At 38.2% G+C, this 22,622-nt stretch overlaps 2 protein-coding genes across 2 annotated transcripts; both read right to left on the reverse strand.

Annotated features, from left to right (window-relative positions):
- Positions 1-11,809: 11,809 nt before the first annotated feature.
- LOC131777808 (visual pigment-like receptor peropsin) lies at positions 11,810-12,808 on the reverse strand. Its single transcript, XM_059094149.2, has one exon. The coding sequence runs from the start codon at positions 12,806-12,808 to the stop codon at positions 11,810-11,812; it is 999 nt and encodes a 332-aa protein (XP_058950132.2).
- Positions 12,809-21,629: 8,821 nt separating this feature from the next.
- On the reverse strand, positions 21,630-22,622 carry LOC131777807 (visual pigment-like receptor peropsin). Its single transcript, XM_059094148.2, has one exon. It carries the CDS (start codon positions 22,620-22,622, stop codon positions 21,630-21,632), a length of 993 nt encoding a protein of 330 aa, XP_058950131.2.

Here is a 22,622-nt window from a genome sequence, read left to right on the forward strand (position 1 = left end):
ACATTACCGCAAGAGGGTCTTTACTTCTCAATCATTGTCAAGTCAATTTTTGTCGTAATCATTTACTAGTTATTCCTTAGTCTGAGCAACTTCAGCAAAAGAGAATGACAGCTAAGGTTCCTGTGTGAAGGTCAACTTCAATACGGCTTTATCGAGCCCCTTGTGTCAATCTGTTTTGAGAGCCATTATTACTAGTCTGTTGTCGAAATTCGTTCTTTGCTTTAATCATTAGTTAGTTTTTTCTTAGTCTGAGCCACTTAAGCAAAAGAAGTGTTTGCTGATATTTAGGCCTGAAAATTGACTAAAATACGGCTTTATTGAATTCAAAATACATTACCGCAAGAGGGTCTTTACTTCTCAATCATTGTCAAGTCAATTTTTGTCGTAATCATTTACTAGTTATTCCTTAGTCTGAGCAACTTCAGCAAAAGAGAATGACAGCTAAGGTTCCTGTGTGAAGGTCGACTTCAATACGGCTTTATCGAGCCCCTTGTGTCAATCTGTTTTGAGAGCCATTATTACTAGTCTGTTGTCGAAATTCGTTCTTTGCTTTTATCATTAGTTAGTTTTTTCTTAGTCTGAGCCACTTAAGCAAAAGAAGTGTTTGCTGATATTTAGGCCTGAAAATTGACTAAAATACGGCTTTATTGAATTCGAAATACATCACCGCAAGAGGGTCATTACTTCTCACTCATTGTCAAGTCAATTTTTGTCGTAATCATTTACTAGTTATTCCTTAGTCTGAGCAACTTCAGCAAAAGAGAATGACAGCTAAGGTTCCTGTATGAAGGTCGACTTCAATACGGCTCTATCGAAATCAAAACTCATATACACAAGACAGCCATTATTCGAAACACATTTACTTAACCTGTTAACTGAACCATTTTTACCTATTTATTGTAAAATTAAAATCGTCTATTAGCTTTTCCTTAGCTACTTCAGCAAAAGGGAATGATTGCTAAGATTCCAGTATGAAAGTTGACTTAATTACGACTTTATTAAATTCAAAGCTTACAGACACAAGAGAGCCATTACGCTAATTTAGGTTCTTTTTGTTTCATAAACACTTCCGGTTATTCTGTCGTCTGAAGAGTAAAGTTTTAGTTAAAAACAAAAGCAAAAGGAAAAAGCAATTTTTCTATTCACGGTAAGTAAAAAAACCCTTTTAACCTCTTCTCTACTAACAGCTGAAAGCTGGTAAAAGGCATGCAGAAACATCGATTTCTTACAATTAGTGAAACCCATTATCAAAATTTACTCTTACCCGAAAAAGAGACGAAAAAAGACTAATAGTTTTTTTGCGCTCTCCAGATCTCTTGTTTGTATTCTTGAAATTTTTTTTTTCGCTTTTTAAGTTCACTAAAAGCCATCAAAAGGACGATGAGCAAGGTTGAGACTATCGTTTGCTGTAGTAAATATTGTCAAAATGATTTTCGCTATTTAGTTGAGGTTCCACGAAGGGAGGCGCTCGCCAGCCATAATTTGGCTTTTTCTTTGGTTTTCTTTAATTTGCTTCGGTGAAATCTCTCAAAATTTTCACAAATTTGTGAAAATCGTCCTGCAGATCATTTAAATGCCGAAAAAATAGGGTTATGAAGGCAGTTTCCTCGCTATTTGCAATTTTGTGTTTCCTTCCTCTATCTCAAATTCGGTCCTATGAATTTTTTTCAACAGGCACTATAAAGGGCAAAAAATTGTTTAACAGTCAAGCAAATCTTAGGAAATTAATACCGAAGTAAACGCGATAAATCTTAGTCGAAAGATGCCTATTTTCTTTGTCGCAAAACATTACGTAATGGACTAGAACTTTGCCAAGATCGGTATCTGAGCATGCATATAGACTATCGAATCTGTCGCCTTTTGGCAATCTCTCCCACGGTGTTTTCTTTTCGGTTGACCTCTTTTTCAGGCGTGGAGGGCTTATGAATATTACAATTGCAGTTTACTTAAGAAATATGACAAAAAAAATTTCATGTCTGCTGCGAATGGGCTATTAGTTTTTTAGTGCCATTGGCAACAACGAACTGAAACTCCGTTTTACATATGAGTAAGCTTCATTAATTTTTTTCCTCTGGCTGACAGCCTATTTTCTTTTCTGTCCATGTAAAAATAAGTAATTTCAAGCTTGACTCAAATATCAATAATATGCTAAATAATGTCTCTTCTATTGTTACAATTGTCAATTTAGTGAAGTCCGCATGGCTGAGTAGAATGCTGTTCGATTGAGTGTCGTACAACCCAAACCTAGAGTAACCCCAACAGCCAATTAGAAAAGAGAGAAATACCTTTAAAAAACAATGAGAACTCAAAGTAATACCGACGAAACTGTCCAAAATCGGCGCAGGAAAAACGAGAGCGACAACCTCCTAACTGTTTTCACTTTTGCTTCTGATTGGTCGAGTGGGCTGAGTTTCCTGTTCGTGGAGATACGCTGTCATCTAGATACGCCGACAAATCATAGGCGAAGTTGTTCACGTATGACACAATCGGTTTTAAGGGTTTTATGAAGCTTTGGTAAACCGTAGATTCTAGGCGGCTGTTTGCGTCGTGGTCTGATCTTATAGTAGACGGTCTTTGACACATGTCTGCTTCGGTTTAAAGTTAACAGTCCCTCAGGAAGCTTCCTCGTCCGACGGTTTCTCGGAACTTTATTTAAATGCTGATACGGTCTATTTTCAATCAGGAAGGTCATTTTGGTCTGGTTAGTGTCAGTGTCTAAGACTACACTGGCGCGTCCTTTGTCTGCTGGTATAATCTTGATGGAAAAAGAAAAAAAAAAAACTGACACCAACCGCCAGCACTGAACCCCCACCGAGTTCACATCAACAACAGTCCTGCCCTACGTCAAAGACTTATTCGACCATTTTCGCCGCTGTTTACAACAACTAGGTATATACGCTGTTTTAAAATCAGAGACTACGCTTCGATTGCACCTAGAACGCTATAAGGATGCCGATGACCCGGCTTAACAGGATAGCGTAGTGTACAGGATTCCCTGTGAGTGCGGAAAGATTTACATCGGCGAAACCGCTAGCAAACCTATGCAGAATAGAATCAAGGAACACAACAAGGATATCCGACTCAACAAGACAGAGACCTCTGCCGTCTCAGAGCGCTAAAACGGAGTAAAGTTTATTGATCGTGATCCCCATTCATTCACACGCAGGGTAAAAGAGGCAATTTACGTAAGACTTCATCCTAACAACAACAACAGGGACAATGGAATGGGAGTCTCAGAAGCCTGGATGCCGACGATCGAGAAACACAACAGCAGGAAAGCCGTGCGACAACGGACCACATTGGGAAACTGATCCGAAAGATGCATCAATCACAGCCGTGCAATTCCATCAAACCACACCTGAGCACAACAAGCATATAGGTGATGGGTACTCAACCGACTTTATCGCCTGAAGAAGACTAGAAGTATGCATTCGAAACGATGTGATCCACATCCGAAGAGACCACATCGTGAGAAAAACGACTGTATTTCTCTTTTGAAGTGTTATTTACCACGACGAATAACCATAACGTATTTTACGAAATATATTACACCACAGCTTTAAATATAGATCTTCGGGCCAAAAGTTGTAGTGTGACCTTCAAGAATGTTCTAGAAGTAGCTGTGTTATGCTGAGTCATCCCCGAATCAATATATAAATAGAATCTGCCGTAATGTTACGGAAAGTTCTAGATCCTCAACCGTACCTATAAAAGCCGAGCTTGTAACTAGATGTAGAGAGTAGTTTAGTTGCTGGTATAGCCCGACAGATATCAATAAAAGTGTGCGCTGCAGAATACAAGACGTCCACAATTCAAAAGTCATCAAGTTTCATTGCTTCTCGGATGTACAATTACAGCTGCAACTCTTGCAACTCTCAGATCATTATCGTTGCCATAACGACCACAACTGCATACCTTTTTAAAGGCCCCTCTAAAACTGCTGACTCATTTATCGCATAGATGGTTGGATCTACAACACTACTTGAGAGCAACAAATACACAGATAGCTTAAGCACTTCATGTGGAATATGCTCTCCGACAATGATTACAAAACCGCCTAATCCCACTGGACCCCAAATGATTAAAAAGAAACAAACCACTGTGAAACAACTCTTCAAAACATCGATGTCGGTGCGATGAAACCTTGGTGCACCGACACCATTTTGTACAATATTGGCATTGACATTATCCATGCTTTATTTTACTATTGGATAAATTTTCCAATAGGAGTAAAATATCGCACATGTTGTCACGTTGAAGAACCTTGCATGCAATATTTCCCCATCCGTACAACGGAGGCGTAGCTAATGATACAGAAACCTGTCAGACAAAACCAGAGTACAACCGAGCAACTCTTTTACTGGGAAAGAACTTGGTATACAAAGCTCGCTTTGACGACTCTTACATATCTGTTCAGGAAAATTAAGCCCAAATTGTCCAAGGAGACCAAACCCATAGTAATGTCGCACAGATGCAGAAACTTCACACTATTCCTGGCCCAAATTCCACTTTCGCGTGTACAATCTCGTTATCTAGAAAGGCATGTTAAGGGTCGCCATGAAGACATCAGTCAGTGCAAGATTGTGAATGAAAAAAATTGGTGATGGTTTGCATTACGGAGTATCTATTTATTACATAAAGAACCAGCACATTACCAAGTATGGAAGCGAGGCAAATCAAAATGGCGAATTTTTGTTTGATTTTTTCTTCATGCAACTCGAATGACAGATGAAAAAATTTTTAAAAAATTCTCAAGAGCCTGGAAGTCGCTCGAGAGCGTAAATTTCTTTTGAGACAACCTTTGCCGTTCTGATCTGCCTCGCTTCCATACTAGGCAATGCGCTGCTTCCTTATGTTGTCAATAGATACTCCGAGATGCAAACCATCACCAATATTTCATTCACAATCCTGCACTGACTGATATCCTCATGTCATGTTGGGATATCATGACTGATATCCCAACATTGTCGGTTCAGTGAATGAAAAACAACAAGTCAACATGTTTTACTCTCAACAAATGTATGAAATGCATTCTGTTAGGGGCGTAAACTAGAACACGAATGACGTTACTATCACGTGGTCTTGTCGTGTTCATTGGCTGAGTACTGAGCTCTGGGGCCCTTAGCTACAAAGGAAAAGTATCCTTCATCTCTAAACAGGAAAATTTAACAATAATTATGCGCTCTAATTGCATATCAAATAGTTGTCACTGAGAAAGAAAAAAATTACTCTTAAGCACTTTTTTTTCCTTTATCTGCCCACAGGAAATAGTAAAGTAACCTAGTTACACTAATAATTACAAAGAAAAAAATCATGATTGTAATGGTATTTTACAGGGAGATGGAAAATGAAAATTACATTACTTACAAAAAAACAAAATGGCCAAATGTAAGACTGACCGACCTAAAATGACTAACTTTTCCAACGAACCCTAATATAACCCGAAACTTCCATGACGCCACACGAAACTCGTTCACGTGCCATTACTGTTAATTAACGATTATTCATTGAAGTGGAGATGTCTATCGGTGGATATTTATTCAAGCCCTAGGAAACGATTAGAACTCAAAATAAATTAAACCAAACTGTCAAAAGCGCAGAAAAACGCAAGTGACCACGTTCTGGTTTTTTTGTTTTATTTTTGCCTCTGATTGGTCGAGAGGGTGGTGCTAGTTTACTGGACCAATCACAGAGCAAAGTAAAGAAAAAACCTGTGCAATCCCGCGTACTTTCGACAGCAAACTAAAAATGTTTCTAATATCCCATGGCTGTTTTTTCTTTTACTTAACCGAGGCAAGTTTACAGACATAAAAAAAAGAACGAATCCAGTATCAACCCATTTTTCCCGAAAAAAAGGTTTGGGAAAAAACGATTGTATTGAAGCTTTAAATTATAGATCTTCAGGCCAAACGTCATCAAGTTTCATTGACCGCAACTGAATGCCTTTTTGAAGGCCCCTTTAAACTGCGGATTTATTATCCCATTAAATGATTGGATTAACAAGACTACTGGCGAAAAACAAATACACAGATACCTTGCGCACCTCATGCGGAATGTAGCCACCACTAGTTATTGTGAAAGTGCATACGGCTATAGGAAACCATGTGATTAACAAAAACAAACCACTGTGAAACAAGTCTTCAAAACATCGATGTCAGTGCGATGGAATTTCGGTGCGCTTTGAATGAGCAAAGTAAAAAATCTGAGTCAAAGATCATTTCTCCCCATTCGTATAACGGAGGAGTGGCGAATAGCATAGAAACCAGCCAGACGAGACCACAGTACAACCATGCTGCTCTTTTACTTGGGAGGAACTTGATATAAATGGTTCGCTTAGCAACTTTCATGTATCTGTTCAGGGCAATTAAGCCCATAATGGCGAGGTGGTCAAACCCATAGTATGTTGTACCGTTGCAGAAACTTAACACCATTCTTGGCTAAAATTCCTCTTTCCCGAGTACAAGCTCGTTATCCAGAACGGCATGTTATTGGTCGCCATGATAATATCAGTCAGCGCAAGATTGTGAATGAGAATGTTGGTGATGGTTTGCACCTCAGAGTATTATTTACAACATAAACAACCAGCACATTACCTAGTCCGGAAGCGAGGCAAACAAGAATGGCGAAAGTTACTTCCAATTTCTGCTCCCAAGCGATTAAGGGGATCTTGGGAAATCGTCTGAGACATTCTCGGTAGTAATCCAAGCTGCATTAAAACTGAAAAAAAAAATCAAGATAAATCTCAATTTCGGGAAGAAAAGCTATTACGTGGATCCTTCAGAGAACTTACCATGTACAACCTTAGGCTTTGGGCAAATTAAACTCTACAATAATCTTTTTCCCATGTTTCTTGTTGAAACTGAGCAAACACTAAGCAGAGCTCGCATTGCATCAGCTTCACTTTCCTCGATGGACCTTGATAATTTTACGATTAACGTAAATTATTTTCTCCATAGTCTTCCGTCAGGTATCTTCAATAAACATAATACAAAATTATTGCTTGAGGGAAAGCTCAAATAATACTCACGATTTTCAATTCCTTGAATCTCCGAAAACTCAGTCTAAAAACCTGGCTAAGATCTTTTTACCTGCCGTTGGCTATATTTTCAAGAATGCTGAAACCATCAAGCTCTTTCAGCGAAAGGGAAAGATTGCTAAGATTAAGAGAGCCATTATCACTAATTATCTTTAAATTCATTTTCCTCATAATCCTTTGTTATTTATTCTTTAGTATGAGGAGTAAAGGTGGAAGCTGAAAAAAAAAAACGAAAAGCAAAAAGAAGGAACAGCTTTTGTTTTCTCAGCAAAGGACAATCTTTACCCTTTACTGTACAAACATCTGAAAACTGCAGAAGGAAATAACGTCGTTTTCAGCTTTTGAAGTTTGTTAGAGCCACCTATGTCAAGTCTATGTTCCTCTTTATTCGTGATTAGAACTCCTTTGTTTTCCCGATCAAATAAATCACTTTATATCAAAAACTTGCAGAATCATGCCCCTTCGTCAGTAGATTAGTTGTGTGTTTGCAGTGAAAATGCTTTGACGTACATGTAACAAAAGACATGATGGAAGGGAAATGACGCAGAACATTTTGGATATTGGAGTCATGATTAAAGTGGAATGATATTAGTTTTGCCCTAAAATGACCAAAATTTCAACCGTTAGCCGTAAAAGCCATATCACCCCATTTAGACCCTCGAAACAGAGTGCCGCTTAGAAAGCAATGAATTAATTTAAGTAAGCTTAAATGAACGATAGGGTTTTCTTCGTGTGCTATCAACCGTTTATTTGATACAGGGAAAAATGTATCCATTGGCAAAGATAAAATGAAGTGTGGTGTCGTAAAACTAAAACCAAAGTTAGCGAAACAAACAACCAAAGCGAAGGAACATACCCTAATCGTTCAATGAAATAATCAACGAGGTTGATTACCACCGGTCATTTAGAATAATAAATTTTCGGTTAAAAACTCTTAAATCCTTTTTCACCTTAAATAGACAGCGGAGTAGTCTATTGACAGATAGTATATGATTCTGTAAGTCTTTTATTTAGAGTGATTTATTTGATTCGGGGGAAACTAAGGAGATATCGATGTAACCACCATCTCGAGAGAATAATATAGAGACGAATTCAAGGTGGCTCAGGCGAACGGCAAACGGTAAACATCAAGGTTTCCTCCTTTGCCGGCTTTCCGCTTTTTGCGCAGAAGAACAACACAAATTTATTTTTAATGTTAATAGCATACATGAAAAGATTTTTCAGTTATGATTGGTTAAGATAAATGCAGTTTTCAGGTTATTCAACACTTTGCTCGAGCGATTCTACGTCGAAATTAAAAACAAACATGGTTAAACCTCGTATACGACGATTCCATTTCATCGAAAGTGAAATAATGTGATTACCTATACTAGTACCAAAGTTATTTTGTTCCTTTCGCTTTTTTTTTCTAAATTTCAAAACTTCTCGTCAGAGTACAGAATAACTATTACACGACTATGAGACAGTACGAACTTGAAATAAATCACTGATGATGGCTTAAGAAATGCGATTAAATGAGACTCTGGGAAGAAGAAGTTTAAAGCGGTACTTAGAATTTTATCGTCCTCATGCCAGTGCATCAAACTTTTGATAAATTTTGGTTTTGAATTTTAAACATTTTTTCTGGTTTTATTTTTATTTTTATTGTAACTCGAGTGACAGACAAGAATGTCTCAAAAAAATTCCAAGATCCCCTTGGTCGCTCCGAAGCGGAAATCTCTTTGAAGATAACCTTCGCCATTCTGATCTGCCATGCTTAGTAACGTGCTGGTTCTTTTTGTTGTTAATAGACATCCGAGATGGAAACCCTCGCCAACATTTCATTCACAATTATCTTGCACTGACTGATATCCATATGGAGACCCTTAACACACTGTTCTGGATAACGAACTTGTACACGGAAAGGTGGAATTTGAGCGAGGAGTGGCGTGAAGTTTCCACATCGGTGTAAGCTACAATGGTTTTTGCTTTCATGTTAAATATGGGCTCAATTGCCCTAAACGGATACATAAAAAGCGTCAAGGCAGCCTTGCAGCCTTACCTTCCGTGTAATTTAGTTCGAGACTCAAGTCAGTGTTATTTCAAGAACTCTTCACGTGTACATTTTTTATCTCGAGCGAAGGACTTTGCCCAAATGAAGGAGCAGTTTAGTATTTGCCTTGTATTGTTCAAGTTTGCCAGCGTATAACGAGATTTATAATTGGTTAGTGCACGATAGTCCCGCTTGGTTTGAATCTAAGTATTTGCGGCTTTCTGAATTTCAGAAAGAGCAGTCCTGGATGTCCGTGTTTCCGGCCATTTTTTAACACCCTACATATCTATCCCCGTTTGCATAAGTGTACACGCCATATTCTTTCGTTAAACCTCAGGCTCAGGTTCCCTCGTATACTGAACCGTAAGAATACTAACATTTTTATCACCATTTATTCCTTCGTATCTGTTGAGAGGAATTCTGGTATAAGGACTATATGGAGATGTTTTAGTCTCGTTGGTTGAGGATTTCTCATCCAAAGAAAATTAAATCTTAATTGCTATCTCTTTGGTGGGAGTTATGGTGAATCATGCGAGTTAAAATGGAAATTTGGCGGGGTAAAGTGTGTACCTGCCCGCTCGTACGCTCGCGTGGTCGTTCAAAATGTTTAGTTGTCACTGAGTTTTTTTCATTTTATTCAACTCCCTCTAAATTGATGATAGTAGTGCTTCGTTCTTGGGCATAATTATGTTTAGGAGCGCTTCTCAGAGTCATTTTATTCCTCGCAAAAATGACTACGAGTCGGTCCCAAAACATGTTAATGCCAAAGAATATAACCCTTTTTTTGTTTAATAACTAACATGCCAATAGAAGAAAAACCAACATTGTGGGTTAAGTGAATGAAAAACAACAAGTCACCTAGCTTTACTCTTAACGAATATATGAATTGCATTCTGTCAGTCGAGTATGCTAGAACACTTTTATTCCTTTGCGTAAAGTTAAGATTTACTAACAGCAGAAATTACATTGCGTCTCTGAAAACTCTCGATTTCCTGCAAATAGTGATATTCATCAGATATACCCAATCCGTTTAAGTTTGCAAAGAAAAATGCAAGAGTTATAAGTATGTTTATACTCGGCCACAGTTCTCTCTTGTTTGTATTCTTACCAAAAAAAACAGCACGTGACCCTTACCTATCTCAAAATTATAAAATCTGCGCTGAAACTCAACACTCGTTAGGATTTTTCACACTTTGAGCAAAATAAAGCAACGCTTAATGTTGTTTTTCTTGAATTTGTTTTCAAGCAACGAGGTGTACATCGAAAAACGTTAAGCACGCCCAATCGACAGAGCGCATATGGACTTGTTACTCATCCATAGCCGTTAAGAAATGAAGGGTAATAAAACTCAAACTACCCCACTAAACTTCTTTCTCTTAAAAAAAAAAAAAAAAATGGTACCCGATTTCTTTTGTAGAAACATTGAATCATTTTTCTTATTCTTGAAATCTACTTGATTAAAGCTCCCGACAAATTTCAGCAAAGTTAGCCGGCCGTGGCCATCGCCCTTGCTTCTCTCATCGGGCCCTTCGATGGATTTTGTTTATGTCGTTCTATTTTGGGGTATGATATAAACACATCCTTGGGTTAAATTTTTAACAGAATTCTTGAGTGCTTTTTAGGTCAGTGAGGTAGAAATGCCAAGATATCATTCTGATTACACTCCCCGCACGTTGTGCTACGTTGGTGGGAGAGTACAACAGGGTAATTTAGTGTTCTCAACTGAGAGAGCGATTGGCGATGGGCTACCGCTCGAAACGTCAGCCTTTAAACTCTGCAGTGGCCAATTTATGTTATCAACTTAGTTGATGACAATAATTACCCACAAAATGTGAAAAGTTTACTTAGGATAAGTCAGTCAGTCTTTTGGTAAACGTATCCTGATAAAATCTTAATATGTATACAGTGAAACTAAAATTTCTAAGAAGAGAAACTGTACGACGCCAGATACTAAAAACCAACGAAAAAAACCAAAAAAACTGATGTGGTCAGAAAATATGTGGCAGCAGCACAGTACCCCAAGGAAAGGATTGACTAACCTGGTTACGCTATTAATCATAAAGAAAAAAAATCATGATTGTAATTATATTCTAAATGGGTTGGAAATGATAATTACAGCACATTCAGATAAGAAACATATATAAGAAATAAGACCGACCGATCTAATGACTTAATTTTCCAAACACTTACATAATTCGACATTTCCATGGTGCCATGCGAACTTCTTCAACGTACTATCAGGATATTAATTTCTGATTAATGTGTTCCCATGACACTCAAACGTCCGAAATTACATTTTAAAATTAACTATTATTCATTGATGTGGAGGTGGCCATCGGTGGATATTAAAGAGGTCGGATCGGCCGGGCTAATGTGATCAATGAGAACTCAAAATAAAACTAACCAAACTGTCTAAAGCGCGGGAAAACGCGAGTGACCACGTCTTGATCGGTGTTACTTTTGCCTCTTATTGGTTGAGAGGGTGGTACGAGTTTACGGTACCAATCATAGAACGAAGTAAAGAAATACCTGTGCAATCCTGGATTCTTTCGAAAGCAATTAAAAAAGTTTCTAACATCCAAAGTCTATTTTTTTTTTCATGGACCGAGGCAAGTCGTAAGACACGTAAACTTAACAGAACGAAGCCAGCATCAACCCATCTTTTCTTGAAAAAAGGTTTGAAAATAAACAAAAAATATTGTACTAAAGCTTCAAATGATAGATCTTCCTGCCAAACGTCATCAAGTGTCATTGCTCCACGGCTGTATCATTACAGTTGCAACTCTTGTATGACTCTGATCTTCATTACTGCTGCCATAACGACCACAACTGAATGCCTTTTTGAAGGCCTGTTTAAACTGCGGATTCATTATCCCATAGATGATTGGATTTGTAAGACTACTGGAGAACAAAAAATACACAGATAACTTACGCAATTCATGTGGAATGTAGCCTCCACCAGTTATTGTAAAAACGCATACGCCTGGAAGACCCCAACTTATCAAAAAGAAACAAACCACTGTGAAACAACTCTTCAAAACATCGATGTCAGCTCGATGGAACCTTGGCGCGCCGACGCCATTTTGTACGACATTAGCGTTGACATGATCTGTGCTTTCTTTCACCGTTTGGTAAATTTTCCAATAGGAGTAAATTATTGCAAATGTTGTCACGTTTAAGAACCCTGCAAGCAATATGACAAACGAAAAGTGTCCTTCCTTCCAGCTGAATGAGCAAACTAAAAAATCTGAATCAAAGTTCATTTTTCCCCATCCGTACAACGGAGGTGTAGAGAATAGCACAGCAACCAGCCACACGAGACCACAGTACAACCAAGCTGCTTTTTTAGTGGGAAAGAACTTGATATACAAGGATCGCTTGACGACTTTCATGTATCTGTTCATGGCAATTAAGCCCATAGTGAGCAGGGAGGCCAAAACCATAGTATGATGTATTAATGCGGAAATTTCACACCATTCTTGGCTAAAATTCCACCTTCCCGTGAACACGCTCGTTATCCAGAACGGCATGTTAAGGGTCGCCATGATAATATCAGTCAGTGCGAGATTGTGAATAAGAACGTTGGTGATGGTTTGCATCTCGGAGTATTTATTTGTAACATAAACAACCAGCACATTACCAAGTACGGAAGCGAGGCAAACCAGAATGGCGAAAGTTACTTCCAAAACAATTTCTGCTCTCGAGCGATTAAGAGGATCTTGGGAAATCGTTGGTGACATCCTGATCTATAATCCAAGCGGCATGAAAAATCAAAATTAAAATTAAGAACAATCTCAATTTCGGGAAAAAATGCTATGACATTGATTCATCAAAGGCAATACAATGTACAACCTTCTGCTTTGGGCAAATGTAACTCAACAATAATCTCTTTTCATTTTTGTTTGTTGAAACTGAGCCAACACGCAGCAGAACTCGCAATGCATCGCGCTCACTTTCCTCGATGGACCTTTACAATTTCAGGATTAATATAAAGGATATTCTCTACAGTCATTCTTCACGTATCTTCAATAAACATAGTGCAACGGTATTTCTTTAGAGAACGCCCAAATGCTATATAATACTTACGAGTTTAAATTACCTGAATCTTTCCATCTAAGTTTAAAACCTGGTTAAGATATTTTTACCTGCTACTAACTTTATCCTCAATGATGCTATTAAAATCATCAAGCTACTTCAGCGAAAGTGAACGATTGCTGAGATTTCCTTTTTGCAGTCGACTTGATTACGGCTTTATTGAATTTAAGAGAGCCATCATCGCTAGTTATCTTTATATTCTTTTCCCCATAATCCTTCATCAGTTATTCTCTCGTAGGAGGGGTAAAGTTAGTAGTTGAAAAAAGGAAAAGCAAAAAGGAAGAACAGCCTTCGTATTCTCGGTAAAGAAAAATCTTAACCCTCTACAGTGCAAACAGCTGAAGCCAGACAGAGGGAAACAACTGCGTTTTCAGCTCCTACCTTTTGTTAAAGCCACCTAATTAAAGTCTATTTTCCTCTCTGATCTCCTCTGTTGTCTCAATCAAATAAATCACTTTAAATCAAAAGATTAAAGAATCATTCCCCTTTTTCAGTGCATTAGCTTTCTGTTTTAAGTGAAAAGGCTTTGGCGTACATGTAACAAAAGACATGATAGAAGGAAAATGACTAAGAACATTTAAGATATTTGAGTCACAATAAAAGTGATTTATTTTGAACTGGACAGCTTGGGAAATAGAGTCTCAATGGGGTTAACCGATAGGCGTAAAACGGTTGAAATTTCGGCTTAATAATTTAATCGATAGATATAATTCCATTGCTGTTACCTTCATTTTTTCGAGGTCATCTTTTTTTAACAGTTAAAAAAAAGATGACCTTGAAAAAATGATGGTAACTGCAATGGAGTTATATTAACCGTAAAAGTGATTACCCCATTGAGACAATTGAAACGGAGTGTCGCTCAGAAAAAAATGACTTAATTCAAGTAAGCTTAAACGGACATCGTCTGCTATAAACTGTTCATTTAATAAAAGGAGAATATATCTATTGGCAAAGATAAAATGAGTTTAGGGCACTTTGCAGTGGAGTGTCGTCTAACTAGAACCAAAGTTATCAAAACAATCAACCAAAGCGAAGGAACATACCCTGGTCGCTAGATGAAATAATCAACGAGGTGTAATTACCACCGGTCATTTAGAATAATAAATTTTCGGTAAAAAGTCTTGAAGCCTTTTTCACCTTAAACAGACATCTAGGCTACAACTTCGTCTTTTATTTAAAGTGATTATATTTGATTCGGGGGCAACAGAGGAGATATCGATGCAACCACTATCCTGAGAGAACAATAAAGAGACGAAAGTGGCTTTTAACGGCTTTCATCTGTTTGCACAGAAGAACTATTCATATCTATTTTTAGTATAAATACCAAAGTATTTTTGTTCCTTTCGATTTTTTCCTAGTTTTAAAAGCTGCTCTTCAGAGTAGAGGGTGACTGATAGGTGATTATGCGAGACCACGAACTTCAAATTAATCACTGATAATGTGCTTGAATTTCGAATTCACTAAATCCGTACTAAAGTCGGAAATCTTAGCAACATTCCTTTCGCTAAACTTGATACACGATTACGGTGTCCGTGAACTTAAAACTGTAAAAGTTAAAAAGAAAAGTTTTAAAAATTCAGTGAAATAAAAAATCGAGATCATTCTGCAATGTTTGAGCATTCTTTAAAAGCGTCGAATTCGTACAATGTTTATCAAAGATCCCTCACAGAAACAATATGGAGAAAATCCATAAGTGCCATCACTCCTGGTATTGTACTAGTAAGGGTTTCCTAAGGGAAACAAGGTCGAACAAGTGGCGAGCCTTCCTAGGCAAAGGCTCAGTTCCACGAATAAACATCTTGTCGAATTTTATTTACCCAACTTAGAGGTCAACGTTTGTACCTTGCAAGCCAAGGATCTCAAGCATCCGGTGCTTAAATTAGGAAGGCTTTAAAACAAGAAATGCGATTAAATGAGTCTCTGGGAGGAAGACGTTTAGAGGGGGTGTTAGAATTTTATCATCCTCCTACCAGTGCATTAGACTTCTGTCAGACTTCTGATCGATATTTTGATTTTAAATTTTAAATTTTGTTTGGTTTTATTTTTATGTTTACTGCAACTCGAATTTCTCAAAAAAATTCCCAAGATCCTCTTGGTCGCTCGAGAGCGGAAATTTATCTGGAGGTAACCTTCGCCATTCTGATCTGCCCCTATGTTGTTAATTGATACTCCGAGATGCAAACCGTCAGCAACATTTCCATTTAAAATCTTGCACTAACTGATGTGTTCATGACGACCATCAACACACCGTTCTGGATAACGACTTTGTACACGAGAACGTGGAATTTAAGCCAGGAATGGTGTGTAGTTTCCGCATCGGTGCAAGCTACAATGGCTTTTGCCTTTATGCTCATCATGGGCTTAATTACCCTAAACAGATACATTAAAACCGTCATGGTAGCCGCATTCTTCCCTAGTAAAGCAGTTGCTCGTTTAAACTGTGGTGTGGTCCGGCTGATTCTTGTGCTATCTACCCGACCTCCTTTGTGGGGATGGGGAAGAATGAAATTCGACTCATATGTCTTTGTCTATACTTTTAACTGGAAGGAAGGAAGGACAATTTTTCTTTCGCCAAATTGATTGCAAGACTCCTCAACGTTATAGCATATGCGATACTCCTAATGGAAAATTCATCAATGAAGAATTAGGGTGTTAACCTTAACAATATTTTTTTAAATCATCGAATTTTGTCTACTCTGCAACTCCATCTTCTCAGATGTCGCAGAGTGAACGAATCCGTGTCGTCGAAGATTGTAGATTTGACTCTTTTTGGATGCTAGTTAGATGCGACCCTGGCCTATCTAAGAAGAATAAAAACTGCGCTAAAACTCAACATGCATTTTGTTGTCTCGTTACGATTTTTCTTACTTTAAAGCAGTGGTGAATGTTCTTTTTATCTCAATAATTCGCACGCAACGAGGTGCACATTGAAAAACGTTAAGCACACCCACTCGACAGAACGCATATGGACATGTTTTCCATCCACAGATGTTCGGAAATGTATGTTTGTTCAAAGATAATAAAATTCCAACTACGCAACAAAACTTCTTTCTCTTAAAAAAAGCACCCGATTTCTCTTGTAGGAACATTGAATCATTTTTCCTTTTTTCTACTTGATTAACGTTCCGATCCGGATAATTGGGACCCATGTCTTGCAAGGCACAGCTTCAGCCTTGCTATTGTCGTGCCAATGGCAAATAAAACCCAACGGGAATATATGTTAAAACATATATTCATGGCTGATCATGACGCTTTTTTCTCTGAACGGAGACAAATTTTAGCAAAGTTAGCCGGTCACCGCCATCGCCCTTGCTTCTCTCAATGAGCTCTTCCATGGATTTTGTCCATAGCCTTCTGCATTTGTGTACGCCATAAAAATATCCCTAGGTTAAATTTTAACAGAATTCTTAAGTGAATTTTAGTTCAGTGAGGCAGAAATATCAAGATATCATTCTGATTACACCCACCGCACAAGACATTTAATGTGAAAAGTTTACTCAGGATTAGTCAGTCAGTCGTTTGGTAAACGCATCCTGATACAATCTGAATATATGTACAGTGAAACTAAGGTTTCTAAGAAGAGAACCTGTGCTACGCCAGGTACGAAAAGCCACTGAAAAAAAACACACTTTAAATGTGGACAGAAAAATATGTGGAGACGTATTCCTCATCGAGGCAGCAGTACAGTATCCGAGGAAAGGGTAAACTAACCTGGTTGCACTATTAAGAGAGTGTCTCTGTAAGAGCGGTCCGGTCGATTCTGCTTGAGACACGGATTTCGCTCGTTTCTCGTGTGTTGTAAGACATTCATGTACCTATACTAAAACCACAATCAGTTTGATCGGATCTCTTTATTTTTCAGAGTTTTACGGAAATTAAATTTCATTCGAGCGAAGGCTTGTTGTGACACTTTTCAAGACTTTAATTTCATACAACTTTAGAGGACAATTTACAAAAAACTACGGAACTCAGCAAAAAACAAATACCACAGCCATGTATATTAACTCTATCTTATCTATCGAGGCGACTTTCGTAAACATCACGTGTCAATCAAGGAAACAGGAAGACTTGAATGACACCTTATCGGTTCGCCTAAATCAAACACGCCAAAACCGATCAAATTCAAGGTAAATTTTTGAAAAAGTGAGGCGTTCTTAACTGATCCAACTAACATAGCTGGGAAGTAGGTGCCATAGAAAAGATAACTACAGAAAAAAACTTTGCGGCCCGACCTTTACGAGAACTTTATAACTCCGTGAACTTACCTAATTTTCGGCAATCTCCAAGTTTGGCCGCCATTTTGAGGGACTTGTCAACATGAAGCGTAACCGATATAAATCAAGCAGGTTAATCTTAAACCGTCAGAAATACATACGAAAGCAATTCAAATGAACTTTTCTTTCAATTCAAGCGGCAAAATTTGAAATTGTTTGTTAAACTTACCATCCCCATGCGACCATTTATTCCAACAATACAAACACTACAACTTTCTGAATTCCCCTCGTCGATTCCACCGCAAGAAATAACCTGTGCCACCCAAGCTTCGACTCGAATGTGAAGTACGAATCAAATAACATAACTGCTTCATCTTCGCGGCAATATCACGCTGGTATTTTGATTTTCCGATCGACAAGAACGGCGATCAAGAATCGATCGGTTTGTTTACCTCGTAAACGTGACCGCTGACCAGCTGCTGAGTGAAAACAGTACGGTTCAGTGGCGAGGAGCGGGGTGAGGGGTGGATGCGGGCAGATAATCAGAAGGTTTTTGGGAACATTCGATAAACATTAGGATTCTCAGTCTTAATGTGAAGGCATACTTCGTGTTGCAGACAACTTTTGTTTTACTTACTATTCCTTTTTATTTCAAATAAACTTCGTTCCAAATAGGACTAGCATCAGTTCATAGATTTAAAAGCAAATCTTTACCACGTAAATAAATGTGTTTAGATAATCGAGATAACCATTGAACCTCTTGTATCGCACCGGAAATAACGTGCCTTATCTTTGCCCAAGTCTGAGAGCGTGGAGCGGCGAAGACGCGAGATACGAGTCTCGCGTCTCGCGGATTCACCATGCTCACAGGATACGCGTGACCTCACTATCTTTAAGAAAAATAAGAGACTACTCGAAGTCTGTATTCCGTTCAACCATTTTATAAGAGTGACGCGAGTGATTCAATTGAATGAGAAAGTCACAAACCCATTCTTTACCTCACGAGCGTAACCACTGACCACTCACGAATTACAGTAGGCTTCTCCTTTGACGCGGAAATTGAAATCGTATCGAATATACAAAGTTATAATGAGTTCCTTTAGATCTCCCGAACTTGTATCGCTTTGGAAACAATTACAAGTACAGGAAGAAGTCGTTCACAAGCGAGACGTTCATTATGTCTCAGGACTGCTTTTTGAATAGCAAAGATGGAAAAAACTTTGGTTCATCGTGTGGCTTAAGTGGTTTGGTACGACTGTCTGAATGCAATGACGAAGTAAAACATTTGATAAGCTGCCACCTGTCTAAAGAGGTTTTTTAAGTGAAAATGAGCTAATCTTGGCAAGGATTGGCCTATTTCACCTCGCTCAGGAGGATAAACAAAAAAATGTGGATTTTCTATAGGCATCGCTACACTCTGGGGAAGTTTTGGAGAAGTGCAAAGGTAACACGTCAGTATCCTGATCATGATGGTGTCAGGAAGTGTATCCAAGGCAGAGATGTAATTACCTTGCATATGTCTCAGGACGTTCAAAAGCTGTTTGGAGTTATTATTCCAGTTGAATCAGGTGGTCTTCAGTAACATTTTCTGTTATCTATTTTTGTCACGTGACATATCTGCTCGAAAAGAGAAGAAATTCTTTATTAGATGAAGGGTACTTAAGTACACATCACGTTGAAAAAAAATAGATCTATGTGTAAGTGCTTTTCATCACAGATGGAAATATGTACAAAGTTGCTCGGTTGATAATCAATAATGTTTTTGTAGAAGATCAAATCACCTGATAACGCAATCTACTTACTCATGCGTACGGTTCACAATTATTTGCGGTCAGTTTTCCTCAGTTTGTATGATTCTCATTAACCGATATGATTAAATTTGCAGACTAAAACACCCCTTATTTGATTAAGAATAATAAAAGTAAACAGTGCATGTCGGTTTTTAATTCCTGATGGATGCTACTGGGCTTTACTTTAACTGAGAAATTTGCAATCGCTTACCTCACTCACTGTGTCCCATGCCGTAAGAAGCACAAGAAAAAAGTTGATGATAGTGAGTCTTGGCTGAGACAAGAAGAATCAGAGAAGAATCTACGGTCCCCAGAAACGCCACTATTTAAACACGAGACAACTAAGGTAAATTGAATGAATTGTTATTTGTTTTATTTAAAACTATCGTTCAGATTACAAGATACGCGAAAAACTCTCCCACCGATTTTTTCCCACATTCTGTTAATCAAAAGTTTCAATAATTATAAAGGCTTTCTTGTTGATCGTCTTAATAGTAACAGTTTCCAGGATCCAAGGGGAGCAAAAGAGAGAACAATTTTCTGTGTAGCTAGGTAAGGCGACATGCCGGCTTTATACTTCTTCCGGCGTGATAACGATAATGATGACAACAATGGGCAAAAAGCACCGTCCGCTAATGATGACGATTATCATAGTTATTAACAATTCTCAGTTATAGTACTGAAAAAAATCTCAAGGGGTCCTTTGAGTCATCCTCTTAATCTCGCCAGAAGTCAAAGTTGCCTAAAATCATTCTAAGGTTCGTGCGATTTTACGACGAATTTTCAATTCCGGTGTGTTGCACGCGCGACTTTTGATAGAAAAAACCTACACGCGCCATAACTTAAAAGAACGTGTCAGCGGAATCAATAAAATCTCTACCACTTTGCATACATTCTTGGGAACAGAAAAAATTACTTAGAGCAATCATTCAAAGTATAGTGTTCATTCCGTGCAATGGGGCATAAATAAAAGGTTCTGGTGGAAAAGACATTTTATTTTATACCACTGATGACAAGCAAAAAGGTTATATGGGTGCCCCGGTTAAAAATATGTTGATAACTCTATTAATTAATACCAGTTCTAATTTAAAGGAGAAAGTTATGAGAATAAAATAAAAATTGTCTGTACCTCGAAGCATGCCTTCACTGTTTAGACTGATAGTCCTAAAGCTTTTTGAGCATGCATTCGAATATCTTATGACGATAAGCCCGCCAACCACCCCACCCCGCGCTATGCTATTTTCACTTAGCGGCTGGTCAGAGGTCACGTTTACGAGGTAAACAAACCGATCTATTCCTGATCACCGTTCTTGTCGATCGGAAAATCAAAATACCAGCGTGATATTTCCGCGAAGATGAAGCAGTTATGTTACTTGATTCGTACTTCATATTCGAGTCGAAGCTTGGGTGGCACAGGTTATTTCTTGCGGTGGAATCGACGAGGGGAATTCGAACACTAGTTGTAGTGTTTGAATTGTTGAAAGAAATGGTCGCATGAGGATTGTAAGTTTAACGAACAATTTCAAATTTTGCCGCTTGAATTGAAAGAAAAGTTCATTTGAATTGCTTTCGTATGTATTTCTGACGGTTTAAGATTAACCTGCTTGATTTATATCGGTTACGCTTCATGTTGACAAGTCCCTCAAAATGGCGGCCAAACTTGGAGATTGCCGAAAATTAGGTAAGTTCACGGAGTTATAAAGTTCTCGTAAAGGTCGGGCCGCAAAGTTTTTTTCTGTAGTTATCTTTTCTATGGCACCTACTTCCTAGCTATGTTAGTTGGATCAGTTAAGAACGCCTCACTTTTTCAAAAATTTACCTTGAATTTGATCGGTTTTGGCGTGTTTGATTTAGGCGAACCGATAAGGTGTCATTCAAGTCTTCCTGTTTCCTTGATTGACACGTGATGTTTACGAAAGTCGCCTCGATAGATAAGATAGAGTTAATATACATGGCTGTGGTATTTGTTTTTTGCTGAGTTCCGTAGTTTTTTGTAAATTGTCCTCTAAAGTTGTATGAAATTAAAGTCTTGAAAAGTGTCACAATAAGCCTTCGCTCGAGTGAAATTTAATTTCCGTAAAACTCTGAAAAATAAAGAGATCCGATCAAACTGATTGTGGTTTTAGTATAGGTACATGAATGTCTTACAACACACGAGAAACGAGCGAAATCCGTGTCTCAAGCAAAATCGACCGGACCGCTCTTACAGAGACACTCTCTTAATCACAAAGTAAAAAAAAAGCCTGTGCAATCCCGGTTATTTTCGACAGCTAACTAAAAATTTTTCAAATATCCAATGTCTGTTTTTGTATTTTATTGGACCCAGAAAAGTATAAAGACACGAAAAAACAGAACGAAGCCAGTATCGACCCCACTTTCCCGGAAAAAAAGGTTTTGAATTAAACAAAAAATGTTGTATGACAGCTTTAAATGATAGATCTTTAGGCCAAAAGTTGGTAAGTTTAATTGCCCTTCGGATGTATTATGACAGCTGCAACTCTTGCATGACTCTGATCTTCATTACCGTTGCCATAATGACCACAACGGAATACTTTTTTGAAGGCCTGTTTAAACTGCGGATTCATTATCCCATAGATGATTGGATTTACAACACTACTGGAGAACAACAAATACACAGCCACCTTAGCCACTTCACGTGGAATGTAGCCTCCATTAGCTATTATAAAAGCGCACAAGGCTATAGGAAACCATGTAATTAAAAAGAAACAAACCACTGTGAAACAAGTCTTCAAAACATCGATGTCAGTACGATGGAACCTTGGTGCGCCGACGCCATTTTTTGCAACATTAGCGTTGACATTATCTGTGCTTTCTTTCACCGTTTGGTAAATTTGCCAATAGAAGTAAAATATTGCAAACATTATCACGTCGAAAAACCCTGCAAGCAGAATGACAAAAGAAAAGTGTCCTTCCTTCCAGTTGAATGAGCACAGTAAAAAATGTGAGTCAAATTTTATTTTTCCCCATCCATACGATGGAGGTGTGGCGAATAGCACAGAAACCAGCCAGACGAAACCAAAGTACAACCAGGCAGCTCTTTTACTGGGGAAAAACTTGATATATAAGGTTCGCTTGACGACTTTCATGTATCTGTTCATGGCAATTAAGCCCATAGTGAGTAAGGAGGCCAAAACTATAGTTTGTTGTACCGATGCGGAGACTTCACACCATTGCTGGCTCAAATTCCATTTTCCCGAGCACACGCTCGTTATCCAGAACGGCATGTTAAGGGTTGCCATGATAATATCAGTCAGTGCGAGATTGCGAATGAGAATGTTGGGGATGGTTTGCATCTCAGAGTATTTATTTACAACATAAACAACCAGCACATTACCTAGTACGGAAGCGAGGCAAACCAGAATGGCAAAAGTTACTTCCAAAACAATTTCTGCTCTCGAGCGATACAGGGGATCTTGGGAAATTGTTTGAGACAT

Source organism: Pocillopora verrucosa, chromosome 12 (genome assembly GCF_036669915.1).
Source record: "Pocillopora verrucosa isolate sample1 chromosome 12, ASM3666991v2, whole genome shotgun sequence".
Lineage (NCBI taxonomy): Eukaryota > Metazoa > Cnidaria > Anthozoa > Scleractinia > Pocilloporidae > Pocillopora > Pocillopora verrucosa.

Excerpts from the sequence above, each read along its gene's own strand:
- LOC131777808 (XM_059094149.2), bottom strand. The coding sequence starts at position 12,808 with ATGTCACCAACGATTTCCCAAGATCCTCTTAATCGCTCGAGAGCAGAA.
- LOC131777807 (XM_059094148.2), bottom strand. The coding sequence starts at position 22,622 with ATGTCTCAAACAATTTCCCAAGATCCCCTGTATCGCTCGAGAGCAGAA.